Raw genomic sequence first — 16,755 nt, forward strand, 5'->3', positions numbered from 1 at the left:
AGTATACCAGTATATGGAAACCATGACGACGACTTGGGTATACCTCCCATGCCAAGTTGAACCCTATTAGCTATGGCTGCATGCCTTTTTTTTGTGCTTCAAAACTATGGCCAATAATGCAGCCATATATATATCCTTACCATCAATAATACTTCTTTTAAGGAGTCTGCAATTTCTTAGATTTTTTATGGATTTTGAGCTGGAAAATGGTTGGAATCACTGTTGGCTAAACACAAGCTTTCATAAAATATGCATCAACATGGTGTCTTGCCTACTCTAAATTATATTCATCTCTATTTTCCATATAATTCGGTCTTCTGTGTACCACGGTTACATGAAGTTCCATTTTGTGTCTGAATATCCATAAGACTACATGCACCAGAAATTTGAAGATCACTATATTCAATGATTAAGTACTTTCCTTCCCAGAATCTATTCGATTTTGCGGTTTGCCTTGATCACTGTATAACAGGCTTTGTAATCAAGGATTGCCAGAATGTATGATTCTTTTCAGTAATTTTGCTGATTATACTACCTAATCTGTAGTTACCTTATATCTGTATATAGCTTATATATAGCTGTTTTAGACAGATTTAGGCAGACTATTTGACTCTTTTTTTACTCTTAAACTGAACTTGTGAAGTTCCACGGTATCCTTAGATAAAATTAAAAGGGTAGAACTACAGCCTATCTCCTGATCATTTTTTTACAAATCAATGATGATAGATTCCAAGAAAATTGTAAATATTTGTAAAAAAAAATCATACAAAAATATTGAATAGCCAGAAAAGTGTAGAAAAGTACGAAAACTAAAACACATACTAAAAAAGCAGGAAAATGTGAAAAGTGAGGGAAACATATACAGATACTGGATAAAAAGGAAATGTACAAATTGAGGTCATACGCATCCAAAAACATAAAATTGAAATCACAAAATGTCTGAATCTTAAGAGATGATAACTGTTTGTCTTTTTCATTTTTAGCCATGGCGTTGTCAGTTTATTTTCGATTAAGAGTTTGACTGTCCCTCTGGTATCTTTCGTCCCTCTTTTAAAACCATCAGATCTCTTTTAATTTGTTTGACACAGCTGTAAATAAAAGTACCAGTAGTATACCGCTGTTTGAAAGTCACAGATCGATTGATAGAAAAGAAATCCAGGTTACAAACTAAAACCAAGGGAAACACATCACCTATAAGAGGAAAACAACAAAATAATAGAAACTATTGTCATAAATGGCCCATGATCCAACATGAACACTTTAATTCTCTTTCTTTTTGACATTCTTTCAAATATCTGAGTATCTGTCACATACAGAAGTTTAAATAGTGAAATACAATTTTTGTCATTGTTTTCTGCAAAACATCACAGTCTTCATCACAATCCAGAACCTCCTTGGCATGGTGGAGATTTACCAACATTCTGACCTGAATCTTCCCATTGTTTGGTGTTTTTGCCTACAAATAGGACATAAAATACAATGTTATATGTATATATGGAAGTAAATATTACACATGTTAAAACTTATATCTATTTAGTACTGCCGACCAAACTGTTGTTTTAAAAACAAGAGGCTCATAAGACTGAATCACTCATTCAAGAAAATATGTCATTTTGAAAATATTATTTTTTAATTGATACGGTTGTGTTTGCTATTTTGTAGATCTTATTTAGTGGTCTTTTTGTGGATCTTTTAACTGGTCATAGTTTCTTCTTATCTAAAATTGATTTTTTTAGATCATTGGCAAAATTATAGAATCAGTAAAACAAATCTTCTTTTAAAGGCAATAACTCCCAGATAAAGTCATCTTATTGTTCTTGTTCATCAGTATATTGTAGATCTTGTGATTTAATATTCATGTAGTTGAACACCATACTTATTATCAATTGTAGCCTTCCATGGTAATTGCAAAATAAAACGAAAATTATACAAAATTGTCATTTAAGGACAAAAACTCCTTTTTAGGAGTCATCTAAAGATAACTCCCCTTTTCGCCTCTCTTTTCCACTCATTGACATTTCCTGTTGCCTATCCTATCATTAATGCTGTTTACAGTTTTATATTTAGCTATTATAGTTTTTTGAGAAAATTGGCAAACACTTGATAATTAGACAAACATGGTCATTCAAGGGCAATAAGTTGAAAACCTCCTTCAAGAGACATCCAATGGTTTTCCACATATTGATTTTTGTGTAGCTCTTGTATTGAGGATCATTTTTTTTTGTGTTCAGTAAATACCTTTCTATTATAGATTTTGAGATGAAAGACAATCTCACAAAAAAATAATACAAGAGGCTGTCACAACGACAGCAAACCGGATTTATTAACATTTATTTGTGTCCTGGCAATATCACAAGAACCATAACTGATGAATGCTGAAAGTGAAAATCGTCAATATCAAATTTGAACTCCATTTTGTAGTCAGTATCAACATATTAAAATTTGAAAAGCTTAGATTGAATGGTTCATTAGTAAATGCAACAACGTGAATGGAAACACCATTTTATGATCTTTCAAGAACCATAACTCCTGAACGGTAAAAGTCAAAATCGTCATTATTGAACTTGACCTCTATTTTGTCATCAGTAACAACATATAAAAATTTCAAAAGCTTTGGTTGAATGGTTTATGAGAAAATGCACGGACACGACTGGAAACACCATTTTTCAATCTTTCAAGAACCATAACTCCTGAACGGTAAAAGTCAAAATCGTCATTATTGAACTTGACCTCCATTTTGTCATCAGTAACAATATATTAAAATTTGGGAAGCTTAGGTAGAACAGTTCATGCATAAATGCACGGACATGACAGGAAACTCCATTTTTCAATCTTTCAAGAACCATAACTCCTGAACCGCCGTACATTCCCAAATCAATAACCGACATTTTTGTCACAAAAATCCGGTTAAAAATCCATAATTTAAGGGAAGTAGCTCTTGTAAAGAGTCCCTAATACTTTTAATTAAAATAAGAAGTAGGAAGATCTTAATTGCTGAACATTTTTGCCCAGTAAGGTTTTCTTTATCTTTTAATGTTTTCAAGATATAAAGACATTTGATGCATTTCATCCTTCTGTTTTATTTTAACAATTGGGCCATATAAGTTGACTGACAGGAGAAAAAAAACAAAAACTGTGTACTAAGGATCATTATTTTTTAAGTTCAGTCAAAAAAGATCTTGTAGTTTCAGAGCAGATTTTTTTCAAACAATTAAAGATAGTAACGACCTTGCACGAGATTTAGGTGTGGTTGAGAATTTGAACTTAGTTAATCAGATTTTTTTTTTAAATGTGAAAGGAATTATTTTTGGTTATTTTCATACCTTCTACTATGATCAAATAACTGGTTTTTTTTCCAAATTGTGGTAGCTAATAAGACATAGCCCATTCAAAACAAATTATTACCCTGGTATCAAGCTATATGGCATTATTGTATGAGATCCATGCTATGATGAGTTCCCTTCCTACATCTCTATAAACAACTAGAGAACAAGATGACAATATCAAGTGGGAAACCTCTCACCTCATTTGTTAATATTTATAGATACAAACTGAACTATTAAGAAATCATGTGACAAGCCATAAAAAAATAGCATGTCTATAACATAACTTTTGCCATCATTTTACAATGCAAGTACATTTGTACTAAGAAATATTGTATGTCAAAACACTGTGTATCTATACTAAATTTTCAAAATTTTCAAATTCAAAATCTTTTTAATTACTCACAATTATTGAAAGTGCATGCACAGATCCTTGGAGTTCATCTGCTAAGTTTTCATTGACCATTCTATGTCTCTACAAAATAAGATTCAACTATAAAACATTTTTTGTTCATCATAACTACAATTTCATAAAGACATCAGCCTGTAGATGTGATGTAGCTGAAAATCACAGAATCCAACAAAAGACACTAGCAAAGTGACAACAAAGCAATGATGGTCAGATAAACAGACTGCCAGATGAAAAGAAGGAAAATATTCTATACTTGGGAAGTCCCTTGTGTGGGGTACTAAATAAAATAAACTTCTTTTTTTTTAAATGAACAATGAGTAAATTATTTTTTACAAACTATATCTGTGAACATTTATAATTCTCTTCTCCATATTTTATTTTTTAACATATCAAATCTTTGCTATCTTTTTAACTGATGTTCATTATGTGATTTACGTAATTTCAATATGTAAATGAAAGATAGAACATAATATTTTGATATTTTTTGTTTACTCTGCAGCAGTTGTTAACAACACAAATATGAGATATCTGCATAAAATTTTCATTCTCTTTTTATAATTGCGTTGCTTTCAAACTTAACTTGCAAATACAAACATTAATGTTAGATACTAGTAGTTCATTTAAAAATATCTCAACATATTTTCAGTGAATTAAAGTAATGAATATCTTTTTTAATAAATATTTTGCCATTTGAGACAAATTCAAAGATTCATAGGTTTTCTGTATTGGGGTTTTGTTACACTTTGCACATTAAAAAAAACAATAAAGGAAAAAGGAAAATCACAAAAATACTGAATTCCTAGGAAAATGTAAAACGGAAAGTCCCTAATCAAAATGGCAAAATCAAAAGCAGTCACACATCAAAAGAATGGATAACAACTATCGAAAGATAGTTTTCAATTTGCATTTTTATTTCTGGGCTTAAAAGCCTTACAATCAATAGAATTTTTTTATTTTTTTTTATAATACAAACCTTAATAAGTGGCTGGCCTTCAAACATATCTGATATTACCACAACTTTAAAATGACTTTCAGATCCTACAATTGTAAAAAAGACATTTCATTAAACACACTATACAAAAATATAAAATTCAAGACCTGCAACAATCAATTGACTATCAAAACATATAAAGACAAAAAACAAAAGTTGTAATGACTCTCAAAACCATAAATATCAATGGACATTCAGAACTTATAAAGATAAAAATTTATTCAAGGACATTCAAATCAGTTCTGTATACAAGTCCCAAGTCGGCAGCCTGTAATTCAGTGGTTGTCATCTGTTGCTGTGTTACATATTTATTTTTTTTCGTTTATTATTTTTTAAATAAATCAGGCTGTTAGTTTTCTTGTTTGAATAGTTACATTTGCCATGTTGGGGCCTTTTATGGCTAACTATGCAGTATTGGCTTTCCTTTATGTTACAGGCCGTACAGTGACCTATATAATTTCTATGTCATTTGGTCTCTTGTGAATAGTTGTCACATTGGCAATCATACCACATTTTCTTTTTATGCCCCATTTATGGGCATTATGTTTTCTGGTCTGTCCGTCCGTCCGTCCATTTCTTCGTCTGTTCGTTCGTTTGTCCGTTCGACTGTTCGTCACGTTTCAGGTTAAAAGTTTTAGTTAAAGTTTTTGGTCGATGTAGTTTTTGATGAAGTTGAAGTCCAATCAACTTGAAACTTAGTAAACATCTTCCCTATGATATGATCTTTCTAATTTTAATGCCAAATTAGAGATTTTATTCCATTTTTACAGTCAACTGAACATAGAAAATGATAGTGCAGATGGGGCATCCATGTACTTGGGACACATTCTTCTATATATATCATTATTTCCAAATTCCAGATTATAACTCTCAAAACATTCCATGTCAGATGAGAGTCTCATCCTAGTTTTGTTGGTTTTGTATAAAAATAAAAAAAAAATATCTTACTAGTAGTTTGACCTATTACCTTTAGGTACATTGTGCATAAAACTTTCATTTATAACTTCTAGATACTGTGGTTTAAGTCCTTCTGTTAATTTCTTGGTAATTGAACTTTCCACTGGTTTCTTCAAAAAAATAATATTATTCTAAAAGATAGGGATCACATGCTGTAAATAAGAATATTTATATTTTATTGGTTTTAAAGGAGTATGTTTGGTAAGGTCCTAAAATGGCCCCCATTTGTAGCGTAAATTTCAAATTAGAATTTATTGACTAATATCACAATGAATTATAGCTAATAAATGTTCCTGAGTTTTATAATGACGTCACAAGTTGTACTCATATTAATTTTCAAAAAAAAAATCAAAGAAAATGGGTAAATTTCCATTGATTATCGGACAGGAAACATAGAGCGCATACATCGCAACAAAGATCTTTTGAAATAATGTTTATGAAGACATTTTACATGTTTTAATTGAATATTTAGCTTGTCGACGGCTGCGCTCTATGTTTCCTTGTCCTAAATTTGGTTGAAATCCAGCCGATTTTGCCAAATTTCACAAAAATCTCTTATCTTGACCTATTTGTGATGTAAAAATCAACGTGTTAGAATTAAACTTTGACAAAAATAGTTCTATTTAACTTTCTCTCATGTCTTTAAGTCAACTTAAATATTTTTTGTCTTGTCACATTGAACTTTATAATCGGGGCCAAATATGGCCCTTACCGAACTTACTCCTTTGTGTTGTTTAAGTAACAGAACACTCCAATTGTACACACAAATACATTAATAATATAATTTGTGTTTCTTTTTCTTATCAGGAAAATTGAAATGATATATTTTAACTGTTGGTCATCTTATAATTTTCATCATGAGTCTCTGTGACCTATACGTTTCTTGCCATCAGGGATATTGCCATCTACATCTAATGGTTTGTTGGAGTATTTCCGTTTATTCATTTTCCTTGAGAGCTTTAACTGAGGTGGAAAGCTGTATCAATGGCAATAACATGAACTCCTTTTCTTTTAATATGACTTCACAATTATTAATCATTTTATGATTTTCAGTGCCGGCTTACATTGAGTTAATCAGTTAGAAACTAAACATTTAAACAGCCATGCATAAAAAGGGAATTTTGAATTGTTCCATTAAAACAAGTACTTAGATAAAATGTCATGAATAATTATAATAAAATGTTAACAATAAAAATTCCAAAAGGAACAACTAATTTCAAGAACAAAATGAAGCATGTAAAATTGTATATGGTTAACTGATTCTGAAACAGAAAAACCTTTAAAATGTTTAGAAAGAATGAAATATCTACAACATAAAACAAGAGAATACATTAACCATTAACAACAAAAACCTCAAAATAACACATTTACAAAGACATAAAAAACATTAAAATATCACACATAGTCCAAATACCCTGCTTGGTATAGGTAACAATTTGAAGAGGTTATTATAAACAAGAAGATGTGGGTGGTATCAGTGCACGGATTAGAAGTTCCTTCATAATATAGGTTCAAAGTGGAAGAAATTTTCTGTATTATTATTTCCAATGGAATAAATATAATAGTATTTGTTTCTTACAGAATAAGGGGTATAGAATATTTGTTTCAACAGGAACAGATATTATGACATTGTACACTAAAAAGTTTCCAGGAGAAATTCTGTTAGTCAGAACAAATATACCCTTTGTTTTACAACATGTCAACTGTTTTTTTATAACAAAAAGTTACCTGCACAGCAGAATCAGCCATTTGTGACATACGACAGAAATTCAACTTGTAATTCTGCGACAACCTCCTTATTCCTACAAAAAAGGAAAAATATAGTACACTGGTATAGGTATCACTGTAGTGATGTGGAATGTTAAATGTGAATATGGCAAACAAGAACCCACAAAACATCTGAATAAGTTAACAATATAATTGATTGATTTGCTTTGACATGAATGAATAGTATAGCATTTTTCCCTTTATACTTCAATTATTATCAAAATAAAATCAGGATGATTACTAACAAATCTAGCTTAATCTTGCTACATGCTAATGAGTCTGTTCAAAATCAGAAATTCTGTCAGTGTTTACATGGCTATTATTTCATCATGGTTTTTTTTCTAATTGAGAGTTAGGTGTTTTTGTCATATTTTTTTTCATCTCTAATCAAATTATTCACAACAAGACTAATAACCTTTTAGAACAGATTGTACTGTGTAGGTGCTCATATGTTAATTTGGGTGTGAACTGGAGTCATGTTACTAGGATGTTTATATCAGAGCTGAGATGATACTTAATTTAAAAAATTGTTGGATAGTTGTTAAATTGTTAGGCTGTATTGATGGGTTTTTTTTCCAGATCTCCATGTATTCACATAGCGATCCATGTCATCACATGACAGAAGTTAAGTTGTCACAGAAAATATTATATTAGATGTCCTTAAAAACTACATTAGTTTTGGCTAAAATGAATTATTCACAAGTATGAACTTATGAGAAAATAGCTACATAGTATTTTAAAAATATTACTATTAGAACTTCCTTTCTGGTAGACTTTGAATACTTAGTGTCCAGTGGGAAATAAAGCATGCAAACAGGATGTTATAAGACAAGGCAAAACTTAACAATTCAAAACCTGCAATTATCATGATGAGCATTATCTGAGATGAACAATAAATATTATAACAAACTTATTTCAAGATTATACTGGTTAGAAAAAAAGGATTCATATTTTAGTGAAAAGTGTTAAAGCATCAAATAATAATTTGACAAACCAGAGTTATGCATTGGAAGACATCCTTTATCTTTTATTACATGATAGAATTATATTGGTCACAAGTCGTAACAAAACAAAATAGGTAAATTTACTGAACATTCCTTATTCAATTTCGATTATCTTGAGTTATCTCCCCTTATTTTACCAAGTTAAATAAAAAATTATTCAGTATTAGTGAAAACAGATGTAATACAATAATTAAAGTCATTTAAAATGAGTGACTGGTGAACAGTAATGTTAATCAAATTCTTGAGCAAATGTATGCATACATCATAAACTTAGTCTTCTGTGCACAATTTCATCATTTTTACACATCCATATAGTATAATCGTTAAAAATAATTTCTCTTGGTCTGTTATGATGTGAAAAGATGGCAGCTAAATACTTTGTTGTGTTTTGAAGACGTAGTTTGCCTATTGTCACCTTTATAGTAAAGGTAAACAATTAACAAAGAAGCATGGATATTGAGCATATGTATAACATGAACAATAAGATAATAGTTTATTTCAATGACAGATTTATGCGTATTACAATCACTGGATCACTTTTACAAAAAAGGTCACACTGAGTTCACTGCATACATGATACAGAAAACATATCTGTGAATTGTTAACTGGAAGCAAGCAATTTAAAAAATAGTAAATTTATTCTAAATTTGGATGAACTATAGGATTTTCTTGAGAAAAAAGCAAATATACAGTACATAAGTTTTTTTTAATAAAAACTAGCCATTTAGTTATATTAAAAAAACATATGAATATTTTTTTTCAATTTGAAGTAACATAATTTTTCTTCTGACATCTATTATACAAAAGCTTACAATTGAATTGCATTCCTTTGACCGACTTTATTTAGGTTTTTATTCAGATGATTATCCTGTTTATATTTATGACACTGGTACAACTTTTAAGGGGATGCTCGGTCAAATTTTTATGCTTTTTGTTTTTCATTCAATTTTACTGGGAAATATTTTTTTGTTATTAAACTACTTTTTACATTCATCCATCTTCCATTACATTTCACAATGCTTATACAAAATATCTGACGCCACAATGGAAAAGAAATTGTTGTACAATAAAATTGAGAATGGAAACGGGGAATGTGTCAAAGAGACAACAACCCGACCAAATAAAAAACAACAGCATGTTGACGTCAATAGTTCAAGCAGTACAGATTCTCTGGTCAGCCGTGAATATCAATAAGGTGTATCATAGCAAGCTATTCATAATTAAGAACTAGAAGGAAAAGAAAGAAACTCTTCCTAAGTTGTCAGCAAATGTGTGATTTATATTTGATTTGTTTATTTTCTGTATTTTAATTTCACTTTTCAATTTTGATTGTTTGTTTTGACAAAATGTTAACTTTTGGGGGAATTTGAGGGGGTGATGGGAGGGAAGGGGTTAATTATATTGGTAGATCTTTTTCATAGTCTTATAGTTTACCTTTCAGCATTTTAAAAATTAACATTCCACATTTCCTTCTCTGTCATGTCTCTTTTGACAATGACGACCTATAATTTGACCTGGTATGGGTTTAAAAGACACTATTTTATTGGCTCATACAAATGTCATTATCTAGAACGTCAGCATGTCTTCTTCCAAGAGGCAGAAAATTGAAAAATTCTTCAAATTCAGTAGTGATTCAGAAAACTGTACAGTTTGTATTCCTGAGGTATCATTTCTGTGTTCTGTATTATTTGATTTGCATACCATGTTCTATATAACAATTCTGTATAATTTAGCACCCCCTTTTTCACTTATAATCACTTATTTTACTTTTAGCACCACAGTGACCAGTATTGATAGGCTTATGAATACAATTTTACATTGTTAATATATTATTAAAACAAGAAACATATACATAAATGAACATTTTTTATTTGATATTTATATTTGATATTAACTATCATTGACTATTATGATATATATATACAAAGGAAACGAGATAAAGACATGTTTTAAATCAAATTTGCTAGCTCAAAAAAATCTGCAAATATAATTTAAGCAAAAAAAACTGCAATACCATTTTCTTTGTAGTGACATGAGTGAAGAAATTTATAATTAGTTAAGCAAAAATTCTTTTATTGGAATTATCACATGTAATGATTTAGCTTACATGGCTTAGCCTTACTTCAATGTACTTGGTATCAATTGGGATATTGGTTATAAATACTTGTCAAATTCTCTTTCATCAGAGTTAATAAAAAAAATGATTGATGTCCTGGTGTGTACTATGAAATTTGCAATAAGGATAACAAAAATGTTGACATCCCTTGCTATTCTAACATTGGTATTCATGTTATTTGGGTTCTTGAATTCTTGGTTTAAATCCCCAGGTCTTGTGTGTTTTGGGAGTCAACATGATCGATATGGTGCTCTTGAAAATAATTTTTCCTGACATAATTGAAAGTGCAGCAAAATGATGAAAATACAGGATTTCAATTGCAGATTGTCTTGGGGCATTCACCATTGTGAAGCTCCTAGAAGCCCTCTGCTGTAAAATCATCTCTGCAGAGTCAGTTCAAGTCTCTTCAAAATTTGTGTTATAAAGTTCACCACACTTTACTATTGTATCATCTGTTACAGTAATTATAATTCACAGATTAGCAACCCTCCCATGTATGCATGTTCTTGAATATAGATATTCATTATAGAGTTCAATTGAAGTTCTCATACACATATTGTCATTCTGTAGTCCTACCAGCAAACCATGTACTAACTTTTTTATAAATTAGTTTTAGAAACTTGATTGTATTATTATCATGATTATAAAGCAAATATATTACAATTTGTGTGTACATTTTATTTTTGGCTACCCACCCAACTGGCAAACCCTCATAAATTTTGTATATGTGAGAGACAAAGTCACATTCACATTTTAATAAAATATAGCACATACCCAGTAATTTTTATTTTAGGTTCTTGATGGTAACTATGGGATGTATGTGTGGCCATGTTCACCAGTATTAGCACAGTATATATGGTACCACAGAGCATCACTCAAAGGCAAAACTATACTTGAGGTCAATATATTAGATGTGTTCCTTTTGGGGATTGTTTTCTGAAGAAAAAAATCTTTGATATCACAATTGCAACTACCCCAAATGATTTGAAATGAAACATAAAACAAACATGTAGCAAATGCTACCTTGTGCTGATAAACAGAAGATATGAACTACTTGAAAAGATATGTTGTTAAAATTTGTATAGAATAATAGAAAAGTTTGTTAACAATACATGCATATGAGAAGATATTATTAATGGTCAAATTGACCCTACTATCAAATTTATGTATTTCGAATTCATGCAGTCCTAAATTTTGGTTTAAAAAAAAAGTCTTTTGATTTGCACATGACATGCTTAGAAGTAATATGGAGCAAAATCCTCTTTACCAAAACAATATTCTCAGAAAGTATATTATTATATATATTTATCTGTTCATGCTTTTGCACCATGTTTCAAGATGGAAAATATTCCTGAAGTGGAATATTTTTGCTAAAAAAAAAAAAGCAACAAAAATATATCCTTCAGGTGACATAATCAAATCATTTGAGCTAAGATTAAATTGACGTTTTCTGAAAGCATCTGAAGTTTCATCTGAATTATAAAAAATGTGATTGATAATGCATTTTTTTTTTTAAAGTGCCTCTCTACTTAAAATCATACAAAAGATGATTAATGGTTAGAAAGTGTACACAAATTTAGCTCAGATATTTTGATAAGAATAAAGATAATTTTTGAAAAACTTAATTCGAAATTTATACTTTTAGCTTTTATCATAGGTGGTAGAAATTAATGAAATGAGATATATTAAAAGGGAGATAACTCCATTATATGCAGTGTATCCCATTGTCTTTCTGTTTTTATCAGCAGACAGTTTGCAGGAAAATATTTAAACTTTTATTACCATGAAGACATGGATAACTGTTGGTGATTAAATAATTTTATCATTGAAAAAAAACCAATTAAATATTTAATTCAATTTGCTATTTAGTTAATGCTGTTAAGAATTTAAACAAATATTAAGTTGCACATTTGGTTTTTTATGGATTACAGATTGGTGCTGGAACTTCTCTTCCTGGGATAGTAGCAGCTAAATGTGAAGCCACAGTCATTCTCAGTGATAGTTCTGAATACCCACAATGCCTTGCGAATTGTGCTGCATCATGTGAAGCAAACAATCTGTCCAATATAACAATAGTTGGTATAAAATGGGGACAATTCACACCAGAATTACTCAATCTTCAACCTGTTGACATTATCTTAGGATCTGACTGTTTCTTTGATACTAAAGGTTAGAAATTAAATTGAAAAATAGTATTCATACTTTGAGCCATTATCAAATACCATACTGTAATTTGGGGTGATATTGAAAGTGGATTACAACATTAATTACAAACTGGTATGAAAACATAACTGAATTTAAAATATATATGCAAAATATTTATTTCAGGGAAAGACATATTTTCCAAAAAGTTATTGTTATCAGCTTAAGTATGCATACACATTCCTATTGAGTTTTTGTCTATCTTTCTGGCAAATAAAATTGTGAGTAGCAAAACTTTGAAATTGGTGCTGATGTCTTGTGATATTTGCAATTGACATAATTTTTATGTTTGTTTTATTGTTTCCAGACTTTGAAGACATCATAGTTACAGTAGCATTTATAATGAAGAAAAGACCAAGTACAGAGTTTTGGTGTACTTATCAAGAAAGAAGGTCAGGAGTGTTTAAATCTGTTAAAAAGACAAAACATCAGCAAAATAAGAAAATATGTTGTTGTCTGATCTACTAAATCTTCTTGGAAAGACACTAAAAGCTGCTAACATGGATGAAGATGAACAACACCAAGGAAACAGATAAAAACATGTGGCTGCATAAATTGAATTCATTTCAAAATTCAATTTAATAATAAAATTGTATTTTATATTTGGAAAAGGATATTATATTTATCTGCAATCCTTGTTCTGAGAAAAAATAGAGTAAATTAAGAGTAAGAGGTGCTCAGAGACCATTATAAGCACATCTCAATCTCTTTTGATAAAGGGAAGTCATGGTCAGTTGACAACATATTCATATAAGTATATTTGTCTGAAGACAGAAGCCTTGAATCCAAATGGTTTATGTTGGGTTCTTTCTGTTGTAATTGTTGTCTCATTGGCAATCACACACATGACAAGTACTGTTTTACATGACAATATATTATCATATGTGAATAATTGAAAGTTCTGTGTAAGGTTAATTTGTCTATGAAATACATGTCAATTTATGATTACAGTTCCTCTAGAAGTATTGAGTACCTACTGTTAAAATGGGGATTAGAGAGCAGAGAGATTGATTTAGAAACATTTGAAGCAGACTCACCAACCTTAGCAGGATCTACATTACCTGGGAATCATACCATTCACATGTTCATTATGAAAAAGAAAAAATCAACTGACAGCTAGATTTATAAAACTTCATGTATAATGGACCTTTTCAGAAATGCTAGTTCCATTATCATAAATTATGTTGCACAGTCCTAGTGTCCTGATAGATTTTGTCAGGGCCTTCCAGTAGCATTTAGAATAAGGTGTCCACAATGCAACACCATTTTGTATGGTCCCATAATACTGCATACTGCTTACACATTACATATTTGGAAGAGGGAATGTTTATATGTGGTTATACAAAATGAATAACCAAAAGATGTCGGAAATTAAATTACCAGTAATTGATATTAAGTTCAAAATATGTGACAAATACACTTCTCGTACTTTGATAAAAGCAGCCACTGATAATGTGATGTTCAGAGCACAGAGTAAGTTGACAATATCAACATGATGAAATGATGACTCAAAGAAGTTTGAATTCCTGTTGACAGGTAGAAAAATTTACTGATATTTTTAAGATCTGTTTTAAACAAAGGAGAAGGTTCACGAAGGGTTAAAATTGACCCTAAATTTTTTATATTTTTTTAAATCGGGGCAAAAAAATACAAATTTCACATGGAAATACTAGTGATAATACTATTAAGACAAAAATATATTTTCCAGCACTTTCCTTTACAATTTATGAAGATATGACCCCTTAAATAAACATTATTTGTATTTAAAGGTCAAATTTGGATACTTTTTTCCCATAATTTTAATTGTTTTTGGCCTAGTTAACCTTGTCAGCCATCCACGATCCAAAAAAGCTTTTATATTGATGAATAATATATTAAAATGGAATCTTTTGGTTACAACACATTTTTATCATAGGTGATGGCCAATGTGTTTCCAAAGCTTTTAGGTCTGAAAATAGCACAAAATCATGATATTTTAACAAAATGTCCAAAATCAGCTTATTTTGTGGAATATTTAAGTACTTTTATTAAAAGAACTGATGTATTTAACATTAACACTTTTGAAATGGACCCATTTACGAACCAAATTGTGACCTTTTTGGTGTTTTATGATAAAGGATATTTAAGGCTATTTTGTGCCAATAGTGAACCTTGTCCTTTGTTACCCAATTTCTACATAAAGAAATAGTTTTTTATATGTCTTCTATGTAAACTGTTTCTTTTTGTCCTGAACCTGCATGGTCTTCGAAACTAGCACAGGACAGACAGGACATGTCTTGTAAAAATATATTCAGGTCTGTTGTAGAAAGAAATGAAGAATTATTAATTCCGTCCTGTAATTGCCAAGCCCCAATTTCTTTGACTGCATGCATGAAATATTTGTCAATGGACATTAAGCAATATTAATGTATTAAAGACTAACAACTTCAGAAAAAATAATGTTGTAATTTTTGAAGTGATTGTTGATTATGCATTATTAAAAATATGATTATGAGTTAACATTGGAAACTTTACCTTAGTTTTTCAATGTATTAAAATGTAGGGTATGCAAAATAATTTTTTTTTTTTCATTTTCAGGAAAAAGGAAAAGAAGAAAAGCAGATGAGAAAATAATGACAATGATGATTTTAAACAGAATCTTGGGCAAATGTGCAATACAAAATAGAAAGAATAAATAAAATATTCAGAATATTTTTTCTTTAGTTCAGAGAACTAAAATGAGCTTTTCTCGTCACTTGTCGCACATCTTTGATGTACATTAACTTTTACAAAAATCTCCTCTAAAATTATATAGGAGTTTCTAGTTTTAAAATGTGTTTGCTGACCCTGCCTGCCAACCAACATGGCTGACAGGGCTAAAAATTTAACAAATTGGATAAGTGTAAGGTTGACAATTATCTTTAAAACACATATAGACAGATAAAAAATCTGACAAGGGCAGAATTTTTCAGAATGTTCAGATCTTCAAATTATTCATTTAAAACAAGAATTCTGTGAGTATTGCATGGAAAAACATATTCCCTACTGGTTAAAAATTTGTTGTATAGGAACAAAATTAGAACTAGATCTATAACTTGTAATGGTGTAAACTATATAACAAATATAAGGTCAATATCTTCAAGCATGATGAAAAGGAAAACTGATTATTTAAATGAATTTTGTAAGTCAAGGACCATAACTCTGCACATATTCATCAAATGGAACAAAGTTCGAAACTAAATCTGTTGAAGATAATAGTTGGAACCTAAATGACCTTAAGTCATCTGTATACAATGCATTTATTATCAACCTCTCCTTTGATTAGAAATAAGCTTTAGAGAAAAAGTCCAAGCTGTTGGTGCTTGCCTTGCATACCTGTCTTGCTTACTGGAACATTAGTTACTGACAGGACAAAAATAACACAATTTTCAACAGTCCCGTCACCTTAGAATTTATACGAAAGTGCACACGCTGAAATGTTTTGCCTTCTTTACTAATAATTGATATTATGTTGATAGTCCTAAATATAAAGCTATACTACAACTATCACATAAACTTAACATGATCCAAGAAAATAAGAAATACATGTACACCTTCAATCATTCAATAAACTAAATATAGTTGATGTTAACCAAGAAAACTAAACATTGACCAATGAACCATGAAAATGAGGTCCTGGTCCGATGAACCATGCCAGGCAGACATGTATAGCTTACAATCCTTCCATGCAACAAATATTGATGACTTATTGCTTATAGCTTAAGAAAACCAAGACCAAAACACAAAAACATAACACTGAGCAATGAACTGGGAAAAATGAGGTCAAGGTCACATAAAACCTGTGAGACTGACATGTACATCACTAAATATTTCCATACATCACATATAATTGACCTATTGCATATAGTATTGGAAAAACAAACCAAAACTCAAAAACTTAACTTTGACCAATGATGTTTCCATTTAAATGAGGTCAAGGTCAGATGACACCTGCCAGTTAGACA

The 16,755-nt window shown here is 30.2% G+C and overlaps 2 protein-coding genes across 4 annotated transcripts; one reads left to right on the forward strand and one right to left on the reverse strand.

Moving 5' to 3' along the window:
• Positions 1 to 1,223: 1,223 nt before the first annotated feature.
• Positions 1,224 to 9,990, reverse strand: LOC143045430 (DNA-binding transcriptional regulator BolA-like). 2 transcript variants are annotated; one of them, XM_076217916.1, is made up of 6 exons: positions 9,889 to 9,990; positions 7,412 to 7,485; positions 5,694 to 5,796; positions 4,709 to 4,773; positions 3,730 to 3,798; positions 1,224 to 1,456 (listed from the first exon to the last, which is right to left on the reverse strand). In XM_076217916.1, exons 1-6 carry the CDS (start codon positions 9,911 to 9,913, stop codon positions 1,307 to 1,309), a joined length of 486 nt encoding a protein of 161 aa, XP_076074031.1. In that variant the 5' UTR covers positions 9,914 to 9,990; the 3' UTR covers positions 1,224 to 1,306. The 2 variants fall into 2 exon arrangements, with proteins under 2 accessions (XP_076074031.1, XP_076074033.1); XM_076217918.1 differs by having other exon boundaries at positions 5,694 to 5,793; positions 9,889 to 9,989.
• An 11-nt stretch (positions 9,991 to 10,001) lies between these two features.
• On the forward strand, positions 10,002 to 14,249 carry LOC143045429 (histone-arginine methyltransferase METTL23-like). Of its 2 annotated transcripts, XM_076217914.1 has the most exons (5): positions 10,002 to 10,117; positions 11,364 to 11,468; positions 12,502 to 12,739; positions 13,080 to 13,164; positions 13,724 to 14,249. In XM_076217914.1, exons 1-5 carry the CDS (start codon positions 10,034 to 10,036, stop codon positions 13,890 to 13,892), a joined length of 681 nt encoding a protein of 226 aa, XP_076074029.1. In that variant the 5' UTR covers positions 10,002 to 10,033; the 3' UTR covers positions 13,893 to 14,249. The 2 variants fall into 2 exon arrangements, with proteins under 2 accessions (XP_076074029.1, XP_076074030.1); XM_076217915.1 differs by lacking the exon at positions 11,364 to 11,468.
• Positions 14,250 to 16,755: the final 2,506 nt, after the last annotated feature.

This window comes from Mytilus galloprovincialis, chromosome 9 (genome assembly GCF_965363235.1).
Source record: "Mytilus galloprovincialis chromosome 9, xbMytGall1.hap1.1, whole genome shotgun sequence".
In the NCBI taxonomy this organism is placed as follows: Eukaryota; Metazoa; Mollusca; class Bivalvia; order Mytilida; family Mytilidae; genus Mytilus; species Mytilus galloprovincialis.

Bases quoted from the DNA above. Each gene is read 5' to 3' on its own strand.
- LOC143045429 (XM_076217914.1), top strand. From the start codon at position 10,034: ATGTCTTCTTCCAAGAGGCAGAAAATTGAAAAATTCTTCAAATTCAGT. The intron at 11,469-12,501 runs GTCAATATATTA...TATGGATTACAG, and splicing joins AAGGCAAAACTATACTTGAG to ATTGGTGCTGGAACTTCTCT. The intron at 12,740-13,079 runs GTTAGAAATTAA...TATTGTTTCCAG, and splicing joins CTGTTTCTTTGATACTAAAG to ACTTTGAAGACATCATAGTT.
- LOC143045430 (XM_076217916.1), bottom strand. From the start codon at position 9,913: ATGTTAATTTTTAAAATGCTGAAAG. The intron at 4,774-5,693 runs GTAATAGGTCAA...TTACAATTGTAG, and splicing joins TATGCACAATGTACCTAAAG to GATCTGAAAGTCATTTTAAA. The intron at 3,799-4,708 runs GTTTGTATTATA...CTTATTTTGTAG, and splicing joins AAGGCCAGCCACTTATTAAG to AGACATAGAATGGTCAATGA.